Genomic DNA, 25,977 nt, shown 5'->3' on the forward strand with positions numbered 1-25,977 from the left:
CCAGAAGGTCTAAAATCTCTAAAAGTATATGAACAACAACAACCGTCCGGTAAATGTGAAAGAAGGCGTGGACTGGTCCGTTGCAATAAAATTTCATTTGAAGTATTTCAAAAAATCAAAACTCAAAAAAAAATCTTAATTTCTGACGCAATAACGCTATCATTTGGTTTGCTATTTTGTATTATTTTCAAAGCTAACAGAAGTGAAATATGAAGAGGACTGGGGTTCAAATCACTTCCGGGCCGTCCCCCCGTCGTGAGGATTGACTATCCAAATAAGGGGTTTCATTATGTCTTGTAAGCCAGAAATGGCAGAAATGACCTTAAGAGGTCGTTAGGCCAAAGAAGAAGAAGAAGAAGATGACCCAAATTCTAAGCTTCAAAGAGAATAAGACATTAAGAGTCTTACGTTCATGAATTAAATCAAATGTTTAAGATATGGTTAACTTCATGGTGCTAATTCCTATAAGCCTATCTCGTACAAGTGATACGTCTGATGAGTATGCTGATATTGTTTTCTACAAACGAACTCTAGAAGAAATAAGATTTGATATTGAACGGACTCTGGATAACTACATTGATAGACCAAGCGTTCTGAAGAAAGAAGAGAACCAACAAATTTCTTAGGTTATCATAAATGTTTGAGTAAGAAGATTATATTAAACAATTTTCTTTATTAATAACACATTCCTTTGTTTTCTGAAAATTTACAAGAATGACAAAAGAACAAGAAAAACAAAACAAAAATCTTATACAACGAATGCACAAGCCATTTGTCCGGTTGTGTAAGAAAGCGCCATCTAGCGGAGGCTAGCTGAAGTATGTAGGCTACTAGAAGCATGCATCTAGTCTTCGGGTTTCGGTAAATAAACCAGTTAAACCAACGTCACAGCTGATAATTTCACACCAACTTTACACCTACATCCATCCGGTTTATTCTCGATCGCTTATGTCAGCTATGTGCACTTTCAACATTATTGATATAATGCGCCAAGCGAAAGCAAAAAACAATACAAAAGAAAAAACCCGGCATCACAATCGTCTCGATTGATCCGGCCCTTATCAAACCATCCTTTAACCCACATACCTTTACCATACCCCTTTGAGCCACCCAACCTTCCACCAAACCAATGGGCAGACGATAAGAAACGGTGGGGGCAGCCTTTGGTCCGAAACAAAGCAATTCGCGCATGCCTAGCACCAGTGTTACCGACCAGTGGTGTTGCCAGAGTGATCCAGGTGCGCGCGTTTGCCCTGGCCGCGGAACAATGATTTGGCGACGGTGGCGATTTAGTGTAGGGCCGGGTGCAAAAATCAACGAGTGTTGGTGGATTTGCACACGGCACGCTCGGTGTGCGACATGCAGCAGGTCGGCTGTGGTCGGTGCTGCGCGACTTTAGAAAGCGCAACATTTAGCGCAACATCCCTAGCATGACGCGACAGCAGAAGAGAATTGGTGGTATTTTCCGTAGAAGTTAGTCGGTTAAAACATAAATTAAAAAATGGGGAATTAGAGATGTAAAGGTGGACAGTTGAAGGCTTGAAAAAGATAGCAAAATGGTGAATGCAATTATATGCAAAATAGGAAAAAGTAGGAAAATGCAGAAGAAAAATTAGAACACATCGACATTGTTATTAGTGGTAGGATTCAAGTAGGATAATTAAACCAACTAAATCACTACGCCTTAATGCATCCATCGACCATTCTACCGCTTGAAGTTTGTCATCTGTCTTCAAAAGATCGCAAGAAAGCAGTTGATGCAGCTGAGAGAGGCAAGCAAGGGTGTTGCTGTAGAGTGATTAAACGATTGCCGCCTATCACCCGCTGTGAACAACCTTATCAGATGCCTATAAAACGAACCGATGTTGCATTCGGCAGTAGTCAGTATATCGCGAGATTCGACCCGTCTCTGTTCGCACAGTGTGCTTGGTGTGGTGAAGAAGTGATCAGAAGAGGGCCACTATGCAGCGCTGGAGTACTTGGCAGGGTCCTCTGAGCCTGGTGGTGCTCATCCTTGCGACCGGATCCGTGTGGGTGCAGGTCCAAGGGCACGAAGAGCACGATGCACACCACTGGAAGCATATGGCGCACGAGCTGCTGTTCGAGAAGAAGGACTACACGATGCAGAAGATTGTAATTATCGATTGGTGATTCGTTTCAGTGTAGTTTATGTTGGTGAAAGTGTGTGTGTCTTACGGTGTGATTTTGTAACAAGATGTGCCGTACATCGTACCATAGCATAGGTATCGGGATTGTGATAGCTTTCGTTCGAACCTGTAGAGCGAGAGTTTTATGAATGAATTCTTATCTCGACAGAAGCATATCTCCTCAATGAAATGATAAGATGATGCAAAACCAAAATCAACTCTCAACTCGTCGCTGATTGTGAACAGGTTGCGTATCAAACAGGTCGAAATGGAACAAGCCTATCAGCCCGATGTGGTGTAATTGCCGTTGATCCAGTTTGGTAAATAACCGATCCAATTGCGAAAACGGACAACCAGGAGCGTTTCTTATCGTGGGATTGAAGTGGATGCATTCGGATGAGTAGGAATGGGATGGTTCGAAAAGCAATTAAGTTTAATGACTGTTGCTATCGGTAATTTTATTATACACGGGATCAAACTGTATAATGCAACGAATGGTTCATTAATGAACGTTTTACTGCTTTCGATACTTTTACTTGGTATAATCAAAGCAAAATTTCTGTAAAAGCATTCTCAACATCATAGATTTCTACATCAATTTTGTTTGCATTTAAAACTTTACAAATCATTCAGCAGCAATAAAAACATGTCAATTGCAATCGAATTATTTTTATAACGAAATTACTAAGGGGCTGATAGAGGCGACAACGTGGTTCAAATCCCATCCGGACCGTTTCCCCGAACTGAGGACTGACTAACCAGCCACGTGGTATCGTTCAGTCTAATAAGTCAGAAATGACCTTAGGAGGTCGTTAGACCAAGAGGAGATAGAGAGAGAGAGAGAGAGAGAGAGAGAGAGAGAGAGAAACCGTTGAAATACGGCACCATGATGTCAATTTTACGAATTTAAACCAACAGGAGGGCTTATTCTATTGTCCATCTCTGTATTAATCTCGAACGTCAAACGTTCTAAAGTAGCGCTGCTGCTGGTCAGTGGTGGGTCAAGATATTTGGAGACCCCGAGCGGAATGGCAGTTGAGGCCCCTCTAATTGTGATATTAGAGGGAAACAACAGGACAGGAGGCTCCGAGCGGCCGCTCCTTCCACTCCTAGAATGATCCGCCGCTGCTGCTGGTTGTTCCAACCGGTCTTGCTACTCACAATACCTGCCACGACGAATGACTTTGAGGCGCTTTAAGCCTTATTACACAAATATCCCCTTGACACGTGGACTATGGCCAAAAAATATCAAGAAGAAGTTCGGGAAGAGGACCGTGTTTGTGGAAGGACAAAGGAATAGCGAGTTCTAAGAGCAATACGGTGATTTCGCCTGGCTCCGTTGGGTGGGTCACGTCATGAAAATGGCACCAAACCATATAGTCTGTAAAGTCTTTCTAGGTCCACAAGGACATCTGGAACGCGTGGTTGAATTTGCTGACGATGAAGATCATTTGTCTGAGAGGATTTCTATGAAGTAAAGAGTTGACTGTAGAGATCTGCGTCAGTTTGAAGTCATAATTTGAGTTTTCAAATTTGAAGCGAGATGATATAATTGTGTCTTTCAACGGTATCAAATGCTCACTTCACAAGTTTGAAGCATCCTAGTTGAGTTGATGCATCCTAGTTTGGATGCTGCGAGAGTTTCGAATCGAAATTTTCTAAATAATGTTAACTGTCACTTAATCAAAAATTTCACCCATTTTTTAACGATAAAGTTTTCTTCTAATTGCCAAAACTTTCTACATTAATACGTGTTACTTCGTTAGCACATTAACGTTGAGTCTTCTTCTGCTTTCTTGGTCTAACGACCTGTTGGGTCATGCCTGTTATTTTTAGCTTACTAGACTTATTGTTACCGCAGTTCTCACTATGGGGGAACGGCCCAGATGAGATTTGAATTCCGGCCCTTGCGTTGAGTATATTTCCTTATAAAAACATATTTGAATTGATTTAACAACTTTATGCTTCATGATGAGTTTGTTGGAGATGACAGACCCCATAAAAAGCCATGGACCTGCGGTTGTATCTATGGTGTTAGCGACATCCTCTACCTAGAGCAGACCTAAATGAACTAAAATGCATGAAAATGACAGTAAAAAATAGCTGTGACAATTTACACTCTTACTCTTATTTCTCTATTACGAAAACTTGGTCATACGGATTTTTCCTTTCTTTTATAAATATTAATAGTTCGTCTGTGCACACCAGTGAGGTATATCGCTTTGGGTTGTATATTTGCAAACCTATTTCTTCAACCATTTAACACAATTTGCAACAATTAGAGATTTATATGACCAAAGTGATATGCGGCACTGTAGCGTACACTATTCATCGTGTATATTTTCTAACAATTGTTTTAGTAATTTACTATATTATATCGATGTACATACCTTCAGCTATCATTTTACCAATTTCATTTCACAAACTTTAATATACTTTATTCCATTTTATTTTCCACTTTCAAATTGCTTGCCGCGCACACGGCTACCGATTCGCTTCACTGGACCATTTATTGCGGAACGTGCAGAACATTGCCAAAAACATCATGGTGTTTGTCGGGGCCGGGATGTCCCAGGCGACCGTAACTGCTGCCCGGTACTACAACGGGGGCGACAATGAAACGTTTGCCTTCGAGCGTTTGAAGTGGAGCGGAAATGCAAGGGTAAGTGCATGGCCGTGCAGGGATACCAGCAAGGGTACGGGGCCTTTTTGTTCGTTCGGTAGCAAAACCAAACCATGTCCAACGTGGGATGAGATGGTGGCGAGTGTATTGGAATCGTTCGACGGAAAACCGATACTCAGCATCTGGTTTGTTTCTGAGCCGTGCACTATTCGAGGTTTTTATCGATATGATGATGATTTTTCGGGAGAATCGATTTCACTAACCAGATTCTATTGCAGTTCGTGTTTGGGAGATGAGGCAATCAACTGTTAGATGCCGAAATATCGAAAGCAGTCATTTTAGCTGTAATCGTGCTTGATTCCTCAAAAGATTTTCTCAAGATTTATAAGCTAGTTGTGATTTCAAAGCTGATTCAGCACCTTTAAGCGATCCCTTAAACCGTAAACTCTATGCTCCTGTTCCTTTCAAAATAAGTTCTATACTCTCTCACCGGAACCCATCTCACAAGAAAAAACGGTCAGAAGAAACTTTTTATGTGCTATTTTGCTTATGTCCCATTCATGCTTTTCCATCGAACCGGAAAAGCGCACAACATGATTACCAGCTCCTCTGGTATGGAAAACTGGAATCCGGAAGAGTCTACGAGGATGGTCGGGGCGAGAAAATTGGATAAGAACTGTCTTCCCAGGACCCAGAAAAAGAAGAGACAAACTACGACCGGCGTTTCACAGGGCCCAATGCATCGGTAAATCGATTTGGAGGAAAAAAGGTTCGTCCCCGACCTAAACGAGTGGGAAGCAGCCAAAGGGAGAAGCAATTGAAGCGATGACACGGTGGAGTGAGGTTGCCCCATACAGGGGCAGGGCCGGGATTCTATTCTATTTTTCCGGTTATTGATTGGAAACACATGGTTTTTTTTCGTTCGGAGCGAGTATCGTGAGCCGCAAGGACCATGATTTGTAGCGTCATCGTTTGCCCTTTCGTTGCTGCCTCATGGTGGGTGTTTGTGAAGGGTTTTCCGCAATAGAATTTCCCGCCCAACGCTGCTCGAAGCACGAAAAGGGATGGAGTAATAAATTGACCACTTAGTCGATCGGCACTCGCCGAACGGTGTAGCTGGTGCCGGACCGGAGTTGATGCGGGATTCCCAGTTTCCCGAGCTAATGACGATGGATGGGATTTGTTTTCCCGCGTCGACTGCGTTGTGGGGTGGTTCGATTATTTATCTACGCTGTTTGCTCGAGGCTTCTAATCCATCCATGGTATGTTTTTCCCCCCCTCTAGACTTACTGCGTCGATAGCCGTGTACCGGACAGTGCCTGCGCCGGGACAGCCTTTCTGACCGGTGTGAAATCCAACTTCGGCACCGTGGCCATGGATCCGACGGTCCGCCGGGGCGAGTGTACGAACGATGGGGCGAAAAAACTTGCCTCCATCGCCAAATGGGCCCTCGAGGCGGGTAAAGCGGTTGGTAAGTGTTTTTCTTTTATATCCGTGCGACAATAATTTTGCTACCGGGGATTGACTCGGAACTAGCAGGTTGAAAATATCTAGAGGTAAGATTGTGTGATTTATTGATTCTCAATCGAATCGCTTTGTGGCAATTGTTTTTCCTATCGTCGTGTTAAAAACAATCTAAACAAAAGAACATCTTTCCAGTGGCGGAAACATTGTTAAAAATAAGCTGGGTTTTGGGGGCATGCGCAGTTTGACTAGCTATTTATAAAGAAAATCGAGAAAACTGTGTGTACGAGCGCGAAAGCAAGAGAAGGAGCAAAATCATCGAAGCGTTGAGGAAGATCATCAGAAGGCCATTCGATCTATTTTAAGTCTTGAGCATACATCAAGTCCCATATTGTCTAGTGGTTAGGATATCCGGCTCTCACCCGGAAGGCCCGGGTTCGATTCCCGGTATGGGAAACGCTATTTTACGATACTGTCATCCAAATATTGTTGCAACTACTCGTATGTTTTCCCTATTTTTATTATTTTGTATTGCCATTGACAACCGGGTTTTTTGGACACTGTTTACTGCCCTTGATATTAATTTTAAATTACTAAGCATACAATAAGGGAATACAATTAAAGCACCTCATCAGTGCATTTTGCTCAAACTATTGCTTTTTATAGTTTTGAGCTGTTGCAGAAGAATTTGCCCTTGTGAACGGTCTAATAAGGTCGTCGGGTGTCACTCTCATGACATGAACAACCCGTTATCTTTTCACACGTCTATTCGGGGCCACTAATCTTTTTAAGTCTATTCCTCACGAAAGTGGCATTCTGTTTCGGAAGTAGCCTCTATCTCAGAAATGTATTTAATATTTAATGGTCCAGTCAGTTGAGGTGTAGTTTATTGCAACTAGATATGAGAAAGAGGATTCTTTTAAACCTTTGAGTACGATACAATTCATTCCGTTTCTTGTGCAGAACGCGTGTGACAGTTCTTCCGCAAGTCGTCTCTGTGCGGCGACAATTCTGTGTGCAGATGATTCTTCTGATGATGCGATACGACAGGCGAACCGCCATTTTTAACAGACATTAAAAATATCACATTTGCCGATTCTTCCACACGTAGTCAGTGCGGTTCCAATTCAATGTGCTATTTCCATTGTCTGTAAAAGAACAGTGGCTCACCGTACTGTCCGTTTGCATCTCTAGTCGGCAGACTGACTCGTCAGCATATAGAACTGTCGCCGCCCGAGTAACGCGCAGAAGAATCGTGTGTATCTTATTATACTGTGGGGGACTCGTTCACTGAATGTAAAGATTTTTAAGGATCGAAAAGGGTCAGATTCAGTTTGCCCATGCCCATAATCGCAGCAGATTTTTCCATATGAGAAGCGTCCTCAGACTGTGCTATTGCTGTTTAGTAGCTCAGTTGAGTTCACAACTTGTTGTAACAAAAAATGTCTTTTGAGGTGTTTAACGCTTCACGTTGCGGTTGATGTCTCTTGCTGTTTTTTTAGTAAATTATTTATTAAAACTAGATGATCGATATACTCTTTCCATCTGATTTATATATTCTGTAACAATATTTATATTAATCATTTTAAAAAATGAAGCGTTGCGCATTGTTTTCGATTGACAGGCGATCTGATTTCGTTCATGTCATAGAATAAATAAACTCTTTTTGTATAACCAAGTGAACATTCTGATAGAACGTTTCAATATGTTTTCCGACTCGTTTGAGTTATTGCTATAGATGAGCTATAGATCTTGAGTTTGAGTTTGAGCTAAGGATATAAACTAAAATGTGGTAAAGACTGTGGAATATGTCGTGTACCCGAGTCAGATTATCGAGCTTTGCAATACGGACTATGTTCCTTGGAATCTATTGACCATTGGGGAGAATCCTTGTAAATTGGGGACCCTTGCGAGCCCGGGGTATATTTCAATCAAGGCGGCCACGCCAGTCAAGGATTTCAAGACCTCTCAAGGTTGTACAGCCATAGAAGAAAAAGAGGAGTAGGTGGCACAGTTTTATAGATTAATCGAACCTTTGCGTATACTTCACGTAATATCTCTACAAAGAAAAATCAATTCAATTTTTCGTTATTTCTTCAGGCTTCGCTACGACATCTCGCGTTACGTCCGGTTCGACTGCCGCCCTGTACGCCAACAGTCCCGACAGTGACTGGGAAAACGATGCGGCCGTGAATGCGGGCGGGTGCAATACTGCTACCGTACCGGACATTGCTCATCAGCTAATCCACAGTGACATTGGAAAACAATTTAAGGTACGCCGGGTGTAACAAAAGCAAGATTAATTCAATTCCTTTAATTTAATACCTTTTCTCTCTCGCTCGCATGTGGCCAGGTTATTCTTGGTGGAGGACGGAAACATTTCATTCCAACCACCGAAATGGATTCTTCCGGTGCGCGAGGACTGCGAACCGATGGTAAAAACCTCATCAACGAATGGAAACAGTCAAAGCAGGGAGCAAACGCGACGTATATAACAACTGTGGTAAGTACAAGTTCTTCACCATTCAAAAAAAACTCCACAGAATAGCTACTGCAAGAGGTACGATTACGAATAGCAGCACAATCGTTGTGGCCCCCGTTCGTGTTCGGAAGTTTTACACCGCTGTAGCTGGAAAATCCATTAACTTCAGCTCGCTACACGCTTTTTCATTCGCTTATGACCTTACCAATTGATCCCAGCGGGTGGGGGGCAACCGACAACAACCGACCGCCCCGACCCGGTGGGAAAACTTTAACGCTTACGAGTACGAGAACGTTCCGACTGTATTCGGACTGAAGCTTCAACACGGGACAATGTGAGCAGTGGGGGACGTTTTATGTTGTTACTTTATAGGAGAATATTGAAGCCATAAAAACCGGTTCCCCATAGTACGCAATGTATTTTGAAGAATTTCCAGAACATCACGTACCAGATCTATTATCATGCGAAGCCATTTTCCAACCGTGACTTCACGAATAAAACACTGCTAACGATAACATTGTGTCGTGCCTTTTCCGTGCTTCTCCAAACAAAAGTGCGTTGGAGCTGCTGAGCTGAGCTGCGTCTTTAATTTATCATGTCGGTCGGCTCGTTCGAAAAATTGGCCGTTTCGAGGTGATTCGAACGTCTTAATAAAGCCATAATCCAGTACCGCTTTTGGCACATCGCACCACCACCAGCCGGAAGAACCGATATCCGATAAAATCCTCCATGATTTATGAGCCGCCCGGCCCGGCGGTACCGGGGTAAACCGGGTGTATGCTAAACGGTGGAGCTAAAGTGTTTCGTTTCGTCCTTCTTTTTAAATTCAACTGTTTGCTTTCGAGTCTTGAGCTTCGAACGACCAGTTGGTGGGGTGGGTGGCTGCGAGTAATGATTGCGAACGGTTAGTGTAATTTATGTTCGTTTGCTGAACCGATTTGAAGTAAGTTGTACCGGTAAGATTGATGAATGAGTTTGCATTTTTGAATTGCGGATGCCTTGTGTGGAAGGAACAAAAGGAAGAAAGTTGAGTTGAATTTAGAGTCGCTATTTTTAAAGAGTTTTCTATATGGAGGGCATATACGGCTTAGGAAAGCTTCACACTAAAATAGCAATAGCTATTAAGCATTCTTTGCATCAGCGACAGCTTTACCATTCAATGCGCTCGTTGCACGACTGGCGCCAATAAAACTAGTCTCGACAAAGAAGAATGAAGCATGAGTAAAATATATAAAAACCAGCTCCAACCCAGAATGCACTCCAAAACATCGATCAGAAGCCCGGTTCGCCCAGCGCTGGCACCAGCCGGAATGATACCATGCGAGGACACACGTTTGCATGTGCATGATTTATCGTGCCGTGTTCGGTGGTTTGAGCGCCCCGTTCGAACGCGTGTAAAATGGCTGATATAAATCATTCGGCACTGTCAATTGCCCGGCCACTGGCTGCCTGACAGGGTGTGCATAAAATCGGCCAAATGAAACCAGAGAAAAAAACACAAGAACCGAGCCGGAGGTGCGGCTGCAGTGGTCAATCCGATTTGAAGATATTTAGGGTACTTGTGGGGAAAAGGGGATGGAGAAGGTTGAAGAGTGGGGTTTTCTTGGGGGGAATCGGGAATTGAAACGGCAAATAAAGAAGAGAGAAGAACTTGAAGAGTTCCTATAAAGGAGCAGTTAAGGGTGTAGCTTGAGGACAGCTTCCGTTGGCGTGTTTCAGACAAGCAAATTCGGTTGAGTTGGTCAAAATGTAATTAGGAATTGGTTAAATGTACGCTGCTTGAAGCGTTAAGGGCTTATCTTCTTAGCTGTTTAAGAAAAGTATCGAATAGTTAATCGGATAGTTAATAAGAGATCATTGACTGTTGGAAAAGCGCAAGGCTGACTTTTGTTCCCCAAAGCCCTATTTAGACGTTTAAACTGGTCAAACGATTCTTTATTTTATGATGGTTCCCCAATCCAGAGTTTATTCATGACATGTTAGTTTAAGTATGTAGTCTCACTTCAAGCTACGTACACTGTGAAGAATGACAACCATCGATTGGATCCACAAGGAGTATAAACCATGGTAATCACTAGGTATTATAGCCGGTGCACCCGGATGATGCTATACGATTTCCTAACCAAGTTTCTTGTGCACAATTCTGACGATCCGAACCATATGAAGAAATAAGTATGATTTAACCATGTCAGTTGGATAGTTTCTGTTTGACAGTCTTCTTATTTCCTTTTAGACAGGCTATGCAGAGCTTTCTTTCTAACTTTTTTCTTTCATAATTTTTGTGGAATATTTTTCTAAGCATTAAGGACTCCTTAGTGGCAAAAAATTTGAATTAAGCCTCATCCTTCGCGGTCTAAGGTGACAGCGGCTCCGGTCTTCACACGGCAGAACTGGGGTTCATACCCCATCTAGACCACCACCCCGTATACAGGAATGACTAGCCTACTACCGGTAATATAAAGTCACAGAGAGCCAGAAAAAAGGCAGGTCGAGACCTTTCAAGGTTGAAGTGCCAAGGAAGAAGGATAAGCCTCTTCCTTCACCTAGGCACCATTTCTTATGGCTAATGAAGCATTGACACATAAGGTGATTATGATAATCGTTGTGACGAAACAAGATCTAGAAGCAGGTTTGAGTGATCTTCTACACTGATGATCGATTATTCAAATCTTGAAATTTTAATTGAACTTATCCTTTCTAAAAATCCTTCTTTGGGTACCTTGGAGCTGGAATGGAAAACAAGACCGCCTATCAACTCGAGTTTCGAGGCTGCACATCAGCTGACCAGCAAGGCCTAGACAAGGAGCCTCTTCCAAGAGGTCCCTGGTACGAGGCCCCTTACAAGAGAGGCTTTATATAAGGTCATTTATACTTAGCCCGCTGTCCGTGGCCGCATCTACGGAGCTTCTATTAACTGGTCTATTGTACGAGATAGCCCACGGGGTTCTAGGTGGCTGCCAACTCCTCCCAACGTTTGATCTGCCTCTGGGCACCAGAAGGATTCCGAGGACCCGCTTGTAGCTGTTGTTGTTTGGGCCGTGTGAACCTCTTTCATCTCTTACTCGGTTGTAGTGATGCTTTCGTCCATATTGCCTAGCTAAGGATCGAAAGATGGCACTGGTAATCCTGATGCAGACTTGCATGTTTATCGCTGAAGCAAGCACTTATCGCCTTATTTATATTCATTAAATTTACGGGTTAAAAAAGTCTACATTTCGAGCTGTTCCATATTCTTCGGGTAACCCTAGCAAAGAGGCCGATCTGAAGGCCAAAGCGGCAGTGGTGTTAGAGGGTTGGATATCGGAATCCCGTTCGGACCGTACGCCCTACTGTTGATCCAGTTACTTGCTTATAATTGAGTCAAAATAGTCAGGGGCGAGATCTGTGCCTCCAGATCAAGTTAAAATATTCATTTCAAATTTATTATTTATTTATTTATTAATTATTACGGACTGATTCCGTATTGTATTCATTTCAAATGTATGAGTTGTTTTGTATGTCGGAACAAGTTCTGCCGTGATAAAGTTCATACTTTTGTCTAGTAAGCCCCATCCATTTTCACCGTACGTACCTCATACACATTTTTTCCAGAATCGTTAAGCGGTTGGGCACGTTTACCCGGGTGCACAATTCGAACCAGTTTCGAGATGCACAATCGAACTGCATCTGCAAGTGCACCGATATCCGCGCGCAGTTTCACCGACCCTATCCAGTACGTGTCGTGCGAACGTAAACCGAACCAAACGGGATGAGCATTCTGGCCGCTTGTTCGTACGGTGGACGCGTTTGAAGTTTATCGTCACGTTATGCTGCGAACGTCGGGCCCGTGTGGCGGAACGTGTCCAGCAAAGCCGCGCGTCGGCACTTTATTCATTATTATTATTTCGATCGTTCGTTCGTTCGTCCGTTCTGGGTCCGTTTTCTTCGTTCAGGGTCAGCGACTGGGAGAACTGCACGCATGCATCCGAATATATTTCTGCGACACGGCACGATCGGTTTATTGTCAATCATTGGTCGTGGTCGTGCAGACCCGGGCGTCAGATTGTTATCAGTTTTTGATGTTTCTGGCTGTGGCCAGTGGTTCGTCGCCTCATTGCCCTTCCCTGCGCTTTGGCCGAGCGCTTTGGAATTTATATGCAGTTTATGAGTTTACGATTCAAAAGTTGGTCGGCGGGATTTTTTATTCTTATTGTGATGCCACATCTTGACGCTTTTGCGTGCGAGATTCGTTCGAATAATAAAACGGCCCTCAAGCGAAGATGGTCATAGGGTCGTAAATTCAGAGCCATAAGTTTAATGCAAAGTGAGCGGGAATAAAATCTTGGAGGAAATCGATTTTTTTGATATTCTTGAGGCTCATCAAACCAAAAGAAATCCATAATTAAATTATGGAAACTAAAATCTGTTTGCAATTATTTTAAACAAAAAGTTCTTCAGACAGCTCTAGAAATATTTACATCAAGCGGAGTTTTTATATTCACAAAAGTTTCCAATCAGCACGGAATTGTCCTCCCCAAAAACCCCCTTCAAATGGATATGACAGTCGGGAATGTTCACTTTAATTGACCTCACCTTGAGCAGTTCCCTCTAGCGGTTGGCATTGAATCGATTTAGCATTCTTTCTCCATTCGGCACCATTGCGGGTGTGAAGCCCCCCCCCCCCCCCTCCTGTTCAAGCGACGAAGCAAAAATTCATTAAATTTGATCATTGCCATTAATTAGCGGTATAAAAAGCTTGCCGCTCTCGAGCTGTTCAGCCGCCAGTGAGGCTCTGGGCCGTAAATACCGCAGCTTTTATTGAGACATAAAATTCTGCTGCCACGCCAACAGTGGGGCAAACTGGGGAGTTTTTTTTTCCTGTCCTGTCCTGTAATTACCGTACGGTATGGAGCTGCCACAGCACACATGGCAGAAAGCGGTAACGGCGGCTTTCTTTAATCGCTTTCGGAAAAGTTTTGCGCCACAATATTGCACCCAGCGACTGTGGTCGTTTTTCGGTCGCCCTTGCGTGCAGCAGGAATGATCGAGAGCTGGGGCCAGAGAAATCCAATTAAAGGCAAATGTTTACACACAGGATAAGAGTGCGGTACACTCGCTCTAATCCGGCCGATGGTTGGTCTCGGCACGAATTGCTCCGGCATCGATTAGCTTGCAGTCGATGGTGGCTTGGTGGTTGGGCAAGCGCTGTGTTTGCTGCGTCAATGCTTTTCGGTTAAGCAAACCTTCGGGTTGAGCAATTTAAAATCACTGCTAGAGCGAGAGCTGGAAGTTCGTTCGTGAGGGTTTATTCCGTTTTTGGGAGCAGCTCGTTAAATCTGCACTGGTGTAATCGCATTATGGCTCATCCGTTCGGGGTTTCTGTTTCTTATTTTATGAACTATCGGTTGGATGGTATGAAGGCAACAGGTGACCAAGCATTTTCTCTCTCAATCTCGAGTCTTGTGGCACGGATGATAGTACTTTTGGCTATTAGATTGTGTCCGCCGGTGGACTTTTTTTCCATGTTGTTACTTTCACTAGAGTAATATTATATTTGTTAATCTCTTCTTTCTTGGCCTAGCAACCCCTTAGGTCAAGCTTGCCAATTTCTGGATTATTTATTGTAGCTTGGTTTCAATAATCAAGATTTTTATTGTAGTTTAGAGTAGGCCTGCGTTATTTGAAGCCCTTGTACTTCTGAGGATTGCAACCGTATTGAGAGTTTGCAAAAATATTGTACAAGTGTTGCACTCAGACGGATCGATGGTGATGTATCATTACCTCCCTACGAAACTCGGAATCGACTCCTTGGACTCCAGATTCCTTAAATCTGAGACGCCACATTGCTCAGGCTTGTTTCGTTGGCACCTAGCTTCGAGGGTCTACCGATGCTCCGGATCTGCTTTCCCTTGTCTGTTTATATGCTCCTTCCCGATCCTTCCGTCCTCGCGATACTTTACCTTTAGAAACGCGTCATTCTTTGTATTGTTTTAATCACCCACTCCTCTCTTGTTTCAGATGGATTAATCGGTTCTATGTCCATTTTGATTTTAATACCTCCTTAAACTCCTTCCGGTCTCGTGTTGTATCCTCTCTTCATGTCTTTTAGTGTTTTTTTTCTGTTCGCTCTTTCTCTCCTTATATCCTTTATTCCTCTCCAGCTTTGAGCTTTCGATAGTCTTTTCTTTTTTCTGTTTTTTTTTAATATTGTGAAATTTATTAGCTGTTAGGTTAGGTTTATTCATTTTTGTTAAGCCAGGTAGCAAACAAATTTAAATGAATAAATAAATAAATAAATACTGCATAGTTGGGTATTCAGTGCTCACTATGGAGGAAAGGCTCAGATGGGATTTGAATCCCGGTCCTGTCGTGTGAAGACCTGCGCCACTGTCGCAACTACAACGGGGCAGCCCCAACATTGCTTAATTTTGCGTGGATTTTTATAGCATTTTAACGTCCATTGGTAGATTTAATAAAAATCGTTTCGAAAGCGTCCAATTGTGATAGTCCTTGGAGTGAGCAGAAATGCATACGGAAGTCGCATACAGAGTTCCTCACGAAAAGCATCATAAAATGCATGACTGAAAAGATTCTCTGATGATAGGCAAATAGCATACAACCTTAGATTTTATAAAGGAAATAATGAATCGAACAAAGTGCATTGCTATACAAAATAACTATTTAAAATATTCTTTGCCATTCTCAGTCCTTGACAGTTTTTTGGAATGTCTATCAATGCTGGAAATCAGCATTGTAAAGCGCATAACCTTTCTTCTCTTTTTTGGCCTAACGGCCTCTTTAGGTCATGCCTGCCATTTCTGGCTTACTAGACTTATTGATACTGCATCGTTGGATAGTCAATCCTCACTATGAGGGAATGGCCCAGATGGCCAGGATATGAATCCCGGTCCTGCCGTGTGAAGACCGGCACCTCTGTCGCATCTACCACCGAGCCACCCATTGTCAGCGACCCAAGCCTCAGCAATGAAGTCTTCGGCTATTTTATATTACCCTTCTCGATATCAGAACAACAATCTGCCTAGCAATTATTTTGAAATAATTCAATACAAGGCTGTCATAAATAGTTGTGTTCACCTCGGAAGCTACAAGTTACATACATTACAGGACAACAGAATAAGACCACTTTTATAACCGATTCTGCTAAGTATAATCAAACCATAATATGATAAAAACATCTTCAAAATCGTTTCTTTCTATATCGATAATGTTAGTGTTCCAAAATGAACAACTTTTTGATTAAGCATAAAAACAATGTAAATAAAATCAATCTTTTTGTTTCATACGCGAAGGACTGCCAGGCCCTATTGCTAAATAAAGTCAACTTCATTCATGATTAAAAAATCTATTTTTTTATTAACAAAGAGCAAAATATGGTTTGGTCATATTTTCATGGATATGATGAAAAATTACTAAGAGTCGATTTTTCCATTGATTCAATGATACAACCGTTTTCTTTACTATTCAAACTGACAATTTTACAAAAAAAAACTAAGATGACTAAATAAGGACGTCAATTTTACTATTATAAAACAAACAGATGATCTTATTTTGCTGTCCATAAGAGAAATCAATCCAAGAATCTGGCTGTTATAAGCTTGCACAACTCATCATTGCGCTTAGTAATATCAACGAAACGAGACCGTTGATTACGTATCTTAATCTCACGATTGGTTATACTAAGTGTTAACTGACTTTTCTTTATTTGGTTGAATTTTCTTTACGTAAGTTTGAGCCGCTTTCGTCTCTTTCGTCTCTTTTTCTATGTTATTATTGTTACATAAAATTGTACAGCTCTCCTGAAGGAAGTAGATAGAAATAGGTTAGGATTGACTGATTTAGTAAATTAGTTCTTGATTATCTTGTACCTAAATCCTTGTCACTGTTTTGTCTATATTCTTTATAAGGATATTCATATATATTATATATATTATGTTTTGTCTATATTCTTTATAAGTATAGGGAGGTGCTCTTTCAAAATCTTTAAAACTTGTACGAAAGAGGTTCATAAAGCGTAACAGTTTGATTGCGTTCGGTATGTCTTACTCGCACCCTACGTTGCACAAACGTTATCAAATATCGCACAGCGGTTGTCACCCTTCGAAACAAACGCTGCGTATGTTCGAACCTACGGGGATGATTTAAAATGGTAATGGTGGAACGTTTTGCCACGGTTCTATGGGGTGCGTTTACTGCTAATAATCTGTGCAATATAAAATGTGTAATGAAATGCAAACATTAGACGGTTTAATGATGTGGTCAAGAACGCCGAATTGCTGCCTCCAATGAATAATACTGAGAAGAGTATAAGATTAGACATTTTATTCGACGGGGCTTAAGATTCTTTCAATTATGACAGTGTAGTCACATCATGAGACTTTCATTCTCGATGGTTCTCTGCCGTCTACCTAGACAGTAAGAGCCGTGTTAGAATTTAATTTCAAATATCTTTGACCTCACGTATACCATTTTTTATTTGAAGAATGACCTAAAGACTGAAAGACAACAGTTATCCTCAAAGTCCTTATATAGATTGTTGAGTTGAGATGGGTTCCTCAGTACCAGGGAGGCATCTTCGCCATAGCACACCAACATGAGAAAACCTTATCCGTTTAACTCACCATTAGATAATTAAGGAACTATCGCAAGCCTCAATCCTCCATGAAGCTTGAGCTCGATCTACACCTTTAAAAACATCCCACTCAAACGTTCAATATTAAACGCCTGCCACATGACTTGTGACTCCGTTCGCTCACGGCATCACATTACGCGAAATTAGACAAAAACACACTATCCTAGCGACACCGCTCGCTCAACACAATTACACTCCCCCGTCCGGCGGGTCCGAATCGTAATCAGTATTTTAAATATTTATTAAATTCCATCCCTTTCCACTGCCCTCCATCACCCTTTCCCCCTTTTTCCATCAACCCCCTCAAGGACCGAAGGACGCAACGAAGCGTTATTGTACTCTACTGTCAGCATGATTCCTTTTCAGTCTGTCCTGTGTTTTTCTTTTCCGCCTGCTCGCCCTACTGGCACTTGCACCGAAACACGCACCTAAAACACCCTCGCTTGAGTGGAAAACAGCACAGTTTTCCCCCAACCGGGGTTTTGCTTATTTGATTTGATTTGTAATCCCATTTAGTGGCAGAAGTGTGGGCCTTGCATGGAGCGTAACGGAATAGGGGTTGCTTTCGCTGTGTGAAGGAGCACTTTGGTGAGTGTGTGTGTGTATGAGTGACGGCTGTGCTCTTCCGGTTGCACGCTTTGTGTTGGTCGGTGACGTTATCGGCGGAAGCAACATACGTTTGATGAATGTCACACAAATAAGGTTATGAAGTTCGTTTAGGAGGGGTTTTTTCCGGAGGTCCGACCTTCATTAGTTCCAACAACCGACAACTTATCTAGGATTTCACCTTCCCTATATTTTTCCTGGAATGAGTGAAGTTCTACAAAAGCTCCTACTTATACTAGCTACACATGTTGTGATGTAGTATAAAATGTCCCAACTCCTCAGAATCTTATCAGCTTCCCAAGATCACATACCTCATTCTGTACGTTCTAACGCTTACTCCCTCTTCTTCATTCTCTCCCCCCTCCCCCTCCCCCCCACACCAGGGTGAACTGGCCAGCCTGGACACCACCAAGATAGACTACCTGTTCGGCCTGTTCGACTACGACCATCTGCCCTACAGTGCGGACATCGGCAACGGCAGTGATACGCCGGCCCTCGTTCGCATGGTACACTATTCGCTCGAGATGCTCCAGAAACCGGACCACACCGACGGATTCCTGCTGTTCGTGGAAGATGGCAATATCCGGCGGGCACACGGACAAAACAAGCCACGCAAAGCGTTCGACCAGGTTCGCCACTATGCGAACGCCTTCAACATGGCTAAAATGATGGCCAACGAACAGAATACGCTCTTTATCTCGATGAACGACGTGGGCAGTACGCTCGCCCTGCCCGGCTATCCGGCCCGTTCCTCAGATCCGATGGGTACAGCGGCCGGTACCAGCAGCGATGATGCACTACCATACCTTGGGCTTAGCTATGCGACAGGGCCGGCACACTCGCACTACTATCGTGCCGGTGTTGGACGGCTAGATCCGATGGAAGTGCTGCAAGGTGTACCGAACGCCCTGGAACGAACCTGCCCGGCACTGGTCCCGATGGCCGAAGGTGCCGATGGTGGTGAAGATGCCAGCGTGTACGCTTCAGGACCGTGGGCGTTCATGTTGTCCGGAGGTTACGAGCAGCACTTTGTTGCCCACACGATTGCGTTCGCTTCCTGCATGGATGGGGCGTGTGATGGAGCGGCCACGTTGGTTCTTTCGTGGGTTGCGATCCTTGGTGCGGTTGGTGCGAGATTGTTTGCCTAGATTTGTAGCTAATTGCCAAGTGTAGCTTGGCGTTGTAAACGGACGCGTAATGTGAGACCGAAGAATCCACTTGTCAGATGGAACCATGCCCGGAATAAGTCAGGAAGGAGTAGAGCAGATGCGAGACATAGGAAGCGGAGAACTTTGGGTTGGAATGACTTGGGATGGTTTATCTAAAAATAAAGAAATCGAGGAGTTTGTATTGCCTTGTTTGAGATAATATTCTTTGAGAGTGTTTGAGGGCCCTTCTTGGGGAATTCTGGTAAGTAATAAGATGATCGAACGATGTTTAACGTCAACACCCAAGATCTAAAAAATATATTAATAGTTGCTGGAATTGAGGATAAATTTTTAGGACACGTCGTCAACCTACTCTATTAGTCGTGTAACTCTGATAAAATCAGCTCTGAGGTCAGAAACCACCTCAAACCACAAATAGCTTTTCAATTAATCACAGACAATTGTAACTGAAACCGCGAGCCGATCAAACCGGCTGTCAACCGTCAGTTAACGTTAAAACAATCAGAAAGAAATCCTCAAGCTCGAAGCCGAAACCACCTTACTATGCTCGCATTGCATATTTATGTTCGAGGCTCACAGACATTCCTTTGCCTTCGCCGCCGAGACCCTTGGGTCGTGGGGCTCGCTTTCGAAAGTACACGCGGGCGCTTATTAGCATAAAAACCAGTTCTCACTTCGCTTCTTCTGCCACTGCCGACGGAGGTGGTTTTCCTTCATCGCGAAAACTTGTTTTGCGTCCGCCCCCCCCAGGGCTAAGGGGGCGTCCTTTCAACCAACCTCATCCGTGGCCTGCATCGGTAACCCCTTAAAGGCTGCTTCTTATACGCCCTGCACGGTTAGGGAGCGCGTGTGTGGAGTGGACTTCTAGCTAGCAAACACCATACATGGACACAAATTGTGTGGTCCTCCTTCTTGTTTGTTGAACTCCCGGTATAACATTCGGATAAGGGTTGCCTGTAGAATTCAAGCATTTCTATTAACTAAAAGGTATTAAGGAGAGATCTTGCTACTAAAATTAGCCACTATTTTCAACTTAATACACCACTTCAATCCTTTATATAATTTTAAATAATAAAGGAATATTTATTATTTTCCCAAAACTTACAACACTCTAAAGCGTTTCTAGCACCGAAGCGTTAGAAAAACTGGGCGGAGCTTAGCTTTCTTGAGATTATTTCGCTGCACAAAACAAAAGGGAAAATGGGAAAGGGAAACATCCCCGAAACCACCCCGAACATATCCGAACGCTATCCGAACGCGCTGCTCGAACCTCGATGCCACCCTTTGCGTAAAGTGCTCGAAACCGAAGGGGGTTAACTTCGAGGGGGTTTCTTGTAGACTCGAAACCCTTGTAAAGGTATTGTACTGCGTATGAGCTTTGTAACGTTTGATAAAAGTTTGTATTAAGTTTATTAATTTGAATAATATTCATTTATAGTAATATTTTACTTAATTTATATTTTACATATATGATCATAAATAAATAAAGGCTAAGGGAATTTTATGTTCCTTCACTATTCTGAATACTGCAAGGAGTTAGCCTAATTACATTTAAGGCCACCCGTGAAGGACGCTCCTTCGATCTGAAGGGAACTGTTTTTTCTTATCTGCACATGCGCACCACCGTCATCCGCTATGATTCCAGTAGTGTTTTACGGTACTGTACTTTTCACCGAAAGTTCTTCAACTTTGCGCGTTGATTATTACAACTCGTATTGTATGTATGCCTTTTAAAATTAGGGACATAGATAAATTAATATAAAATAATGGAGGATTATAAGTGTAAGTATTTATAGCTACATCCAAATAAGTCGTGAGTACCGATGAATTCATACGACGCTTAAGTGTTTCAGCAGAATCAATACAATAACTTTTTTATTTATTAAATATGACGGTCCGATGCCGTATTGTCAACACCGCATGTGGTGACTGTGAATTACATTCACGCAAAAAAAAACAATTAAACAAAATTAACTAGGCATTTCCTCCTAGTTATTTGCCATATCCCGAGCATGCTCGGTTAATCAATACTATAATAATTAATGTAAAATATTTTAGCAATAACATTAATATTTTATTTTTGCGGAACATTAGTAAACAGTAACAAATAAAAAAAAAAAAACTAAATCATATTGAGACAGGTTCTACGCTTCAAACAACCCGGAATTAGATAGCAATCTTGGAAGGCATGCGCAATATTTCACACCATACAGTGAACGAACGAACAAAAATTCTTCATATTAAATATTTGAAATATTCTTGTTAAACAAATTTAGAAAAACATTTTGTTATAGCATTGGAAAAGTTGACTCATTGTACCACAAAAAGAAATTAAAAGTCATTCATTCTACTACTTTTTTGTCGATTGTAAGATGGTGAGAGAATGGGGCGCCCGCAGTGAGTTCAGAAGAGTTCATACCATACATTCACCTTGATATGTTTCTTGCTGCTTGAAAACACTGTTTTAGGGGTTGTTTTGTTTAAAAGATTGTAAAAACGGTTTGACCATTTTAAGTTGCTTTTGTGAACACTTGAAAAACAAGGTGAACAGCTCGATTCAAAGAAATATAACATGAAAACGAATAGAACTTTCGATGACGCACTGTAGGGCGAGAACTGAAGAGTTCATACGCTGCGCAGAACACTATTTGCGGGAAGAAAGAGTTTTGTTGCTCTAGGGAAAATTATTGTACGTTCTAAATTACTTTCAAATTTTTTACATAGATTTTATTGTAAAGGGTTAAATATAAACATTAAAAGATCATTTGGAAATGTTAAAGAAAGATAAATAATATTTTTCAAGGCAGATTATATGAGCTTAACACAAAATTGAACGTTTTATTATAGCTAAAACCAACTTTCATAAAACGTGTCTCTATTTGGATGTCTAGGCTGCATATATTATGACTTATTTGTCATTCGATTTAGTTCTTAAAGCCTTATTGCCCTTGGCTTGTGTCGCCTAGGCATTAGGCTGAAGGCATGTTCAACTACTCAATGCTGAAAAGTCTGTCCTGAGTATCGGCGTTGAAGTGTCGGGCGTTATATGAAAATAAATGTATTTCCTACATAATACTTTCTATTCTACACCATCTCCTACAGTTTTTTCTTACAGTGAACTACACAAGAAACCATAGAAGCTTGGCCATGAAGCAGCAGTCAACATTTTCATTGCTCACCTTTTTAATCGAATGAGCAGGGAAGAAAACCGGCGATCATGCGCAGTTGGTGGTTACAGGAGGTTTCGGAAAACTTACATCGCCAAGCAGTGGAAAATGCTTGTTGCCAAATTCCAAGCGCTCAACTCAAGAAGATGAGATGAAATAATCTTCTCTATCATATAACTCCATCTGGAGCCGTGTAACTGATATTAATAAAAAATTGCTCTCTTCTTCCTTGGCACTACAACCTCAGGAGGTCTCGACCTGCCATTACTGGGTTTTTGTGACTTGATTTTACTCCGAGCAAAGCAGTCAGCCCTGCATACGAGGCAGCGGTCTTGAAGAGATTTGAACCTCGGTCCTGCCATATGATGACCGGCGCAGACGTCACCTCGGCCACCAAACCGCCCCAATAATAAGAATAGTCATTATGTGGCCTACATGACCTAGGAGATCTCTAATACTAAAAAGGAGAATACGGGGTTTATAGTCCGTAAATATTCAAATAACTACGTAAAAATAACCGAATATTCAACAACAAGTAAATAAAAATCACAGGAAAACTAGAAGCGACTGTCAAGTTCTATCCAACTTCTTCTGAAGTTGTACGACCAACAAAAAAGATGGAGTCGTTTCATGTTTGTCCATTATGTCCATCGTTCATAGTCATTTATTGGACGGACTTTTGGCGTCATAAGTAATTTCCTCCACAGGCCAGGGGCTCTAGGCATCAACTTTGATTAACCGGCTACGAGAACATAAAAGCGGCTACAGAATCAGAAAGGTCATGCAAACTCTGCACTAACTGTCTCACTGCGGGTAAATGAACTCAAACTTGCCTAAACAGCACGAATGAAGCTTTTGTGGAGCTGGTAGTGGCCCAAAATATGGCGACCAGGTCTCGTTGGTCTATTCTCTGTACAATATTATTGAATGTTCCACAAAAAATGTTTGGTGCTTTTCGGATTTTTAATACTGGCATCAGAATAAAGATGGGTTTTGCGATACTTTTCAGCTCTTTTGAGGGTTTGGCGACGAACGATAAAATATATTGCCTCTGCTGGCTGTATGTTGTTGAGAGATGCATGTCGAAAACTGAAAGTAGGTTCTCGCACAATGAATTTTATCGTAACGCTTTTCCCAAAGAAATGAAACGTTTTCCTTGAAGAATTTGGAGGATTGGATGGAGATTTGACGTTTCCTCTTTCACGTTGTAGTTCAAGGCCTTGTTGGTCTTGTTATTCATGGTGACAACCAACCATTCTTTCAGGATTTTTTTGTTGATCGTTTTTTTATAGAGGCTTTGTGTCTTTGAGTCCTCATTCGTCTCTTTCCTTTCAATCGTTACATGTGTGGTAGAACTATTGTGAGTGATTTCTTAACTATTGCTTCTCTGGGTACTGGTTGTGGATGTGTAGAACTCGGATGAGACGGTTCTCCTGTTGTTTGTCGGGTGATAGTATGATAGCTAGGTCGGTATCAAGTTGGCAGGAGGCCCGATTGTATAGTATATCCATGGCAATCGGGGAGCATGTGGCGGACGGTAATGTCGACGCCACAGAAGCTGCAAAGTGTTGGATTGGATCTGTCGAGAAGATAGGAGTGTGTCAGGCGGGTGTGACCAATGCGAATTGGGATCGTCCCAAGGTGCAGTTGGTTGTACTTGATGGAGCGAAGTTTTGTGGAGAGGTCTAGGTCTAGTGTCAGGTGGTGTTCCAGTGTTGATCGACTATTGCGTTAGTGACGCGGATGGCGTGTCGGTACGAAAGAGTACTGTGTGGTTCGGCCGGACGACATCCCCGTATCTCCAGAGGACTATTTCAGGAGATACGGGGATGTCGTCAAGGAGCTGGTTGTTGGTCCGACGTCCTTTGTCGACGGCAAGTTGGATGGCTATTGCTTCGGCTTAAAATATAGATGAGACTGGAATGGATCCCACAACCGGCTGACTGCCGTTTAACGGAGCCGTCTGTGTTTCAGGGTTTTTTTTATTAACAATATTTCAATAATTTTTTAGATTCATCACGAGTGTTTTTTGGCAAATTCTCAAATATCGTTGTGTTTTCATCTAGGAAGAATTGGGTTTTGTTTCGGCAAAAATAATTTTATCATATTTTTGAAACAAACATTTGTATTGAAAAACATTATAAAATAAAAATTGTTACAAAAAATAAAAATATCTGCAAAACGGTCATGTATTCCGAACTATCGAACTATCATAATACTGAAGATGCGGAACGAAAGCTGTTATTGTTTACCAGCTGCCTAAGAAGTCGAATTCGGCTACATCGAACAATTGGAGCATTTTCTTACTTATTACTTACTTTCATGGCACTACAACCTTGAAAGGTTTCGGCCTGCCATTTCTGGCTTTCTGTGACTGGATTTTACCAGCAGCAAGGAAGTCAGCCATGCGTATGGGGAGGCGGTCCGAATGAGATTTGAACCGCGGTCCTGCTGTATGAAGACCGGCGCCGCTGTCGCCTCGGCCACTGGACCACCCCGTATTCTCAGTACAGCTTTTTTGAAATCCTCCATTTAATTTAGGTTCTCACATCTACCGAGTGTATTGGCAGCTATCGATATTTTAATTGCAGAACTCTTGCCGATTCCTTTCACTTCCTTGTGCCGCTTGTCAGTTCTTTACAGTCGCATATTGAAGAGAAGTTTCCAAACGATACATTCATCCCACATAAAAATAAATTGAATGTTTTATTGCACTATTCCGACTTTCAGATTTTTTCCCGTGTTGTAAAACTTTCGAAACCCCTTTGCCCTCCTTACCACCCAGCGAACAGATTCATTTGAAGGCACCCTGTCGCGCTCGGAAGATGAAGGATGACCAACGGGGACGGCCAACGGCAACGGCTCGCTCCGGCTAACTTTAGCTTGCTTATCTTCCGCAATCGCAGTCATCGGTACGATCTTGCACGCCACCCGGGCGACACGCCGGGGGGAAACCGTATGGGTGGGGTAGGTGTAAGGAAAAGGGAGTCTCAAGCTGCCGGGAAAGGCAACACTGACAGCAGCAGCAGCCGACGAGAGCAGGGCAATTAAAAACCGAACCAATACGGCCCACGGTGACGTGCGTTGCATGTGCAATTTGGGGTGGGAGCATTGCAGTACACCCGAACGATCACCAATCGATGGGTGGTGGGGAGAGGGGGTGGAGGGGTAGATGGTTTCGTTGGGGTGGAATGGAAAGCGAACAGTTTTACGAAATCGTATCTGATGTGAGATGTGATCGGTGGTTTTTTTCTCTTTTTTTTGCCGGTGCTGTTGTATTGAGTGTTTGGTTGTCGTTTTCGTACTGGTTGTGGCCTTTTTTTGTGTGAGTGAGAGAGTGTAAAGCAAAGAGTACGAGAATAGGAAGGAAAACAAGTCGACTAGAAACGCTAATTAATTAACAATCCAGCTTCGCGCACCAAATCGAGCGATGTTCAGACCAAAAATGGGGCGATTGGAGTTGGCGAAGATGAACCAAAAATCGTCGACAACGCCTTAAACGTGGTGGCGTTGGAGAGCAAGCGAACGGGGTGAAGAGGTTGAGGAGAGGGTGGAGGATGGTGCATTGCGCAAAAACCAAACCGACTCCAATCGTTGGCCCCCTTTTTTGGGGGCCACTTTTGCGGGTATGTGTGTGTGTGAGAATGTGGTTTGTTTTATTTGGAATGACACTTATCCAGGCAGCTAGGT

The 25,977-nt window shown here is 42.6% G+C and overlaps 1 protein-coding gene and 1 non-coding gene across 2 annotated transcripts; both read left to right on the forward strand.

Annotated features, from left to right (window-relative positions):
* The first annotated feature begins 1,864 nt into the window (after positions 1–1,864).
* LOC118509561 (membrane-bound alkaline phosphatase-like) lies at positions 1,865–19,319 on the forward strand. Its single transcript, XM_036050316.1, has 6 exons — positions 1,865–2,133; positions 4,675–4,809; positions 6,055–6,241; positions 8,335–8,507; positions 8,588–8,737; positions 18,335–19,319. Exons 1-6 carry the CDS (start codon positions 1,963–1,965, stop codon positions 19,097–19,099), a joined length of 1,581 nt encoding a protein of 526 aa, XP_035906209.1. The 5' UTR covers positions 1,865–1,962; the 3' UTR covers positions 19,100–19,319.
* Trnae-cuc lies at positions 6,619–6,690 on the forward strand. Its single transcript has one exon. It is a non-coding gene; the product is annotated as a tRNA-Glu (tRNA).
* Positions 19,320–25,977: the final 6,658 nt, after the last annotated feature.

The sequence above is a fragment of the Anopheles stephensi genome, chromosome 3, assembly GCF_013141755.1.
Source record: "Anopheles stephensi strain Indian chromosome 3, UCI_ANSTEP_V1.0, whole genome shotgun sequence".
Taxonomy (NCBI): Eukaryota; Metazoa; Arthropoda; class Insecta; order Diptera; family Culicidae; genus Anopheles; species Anopheles stephensi.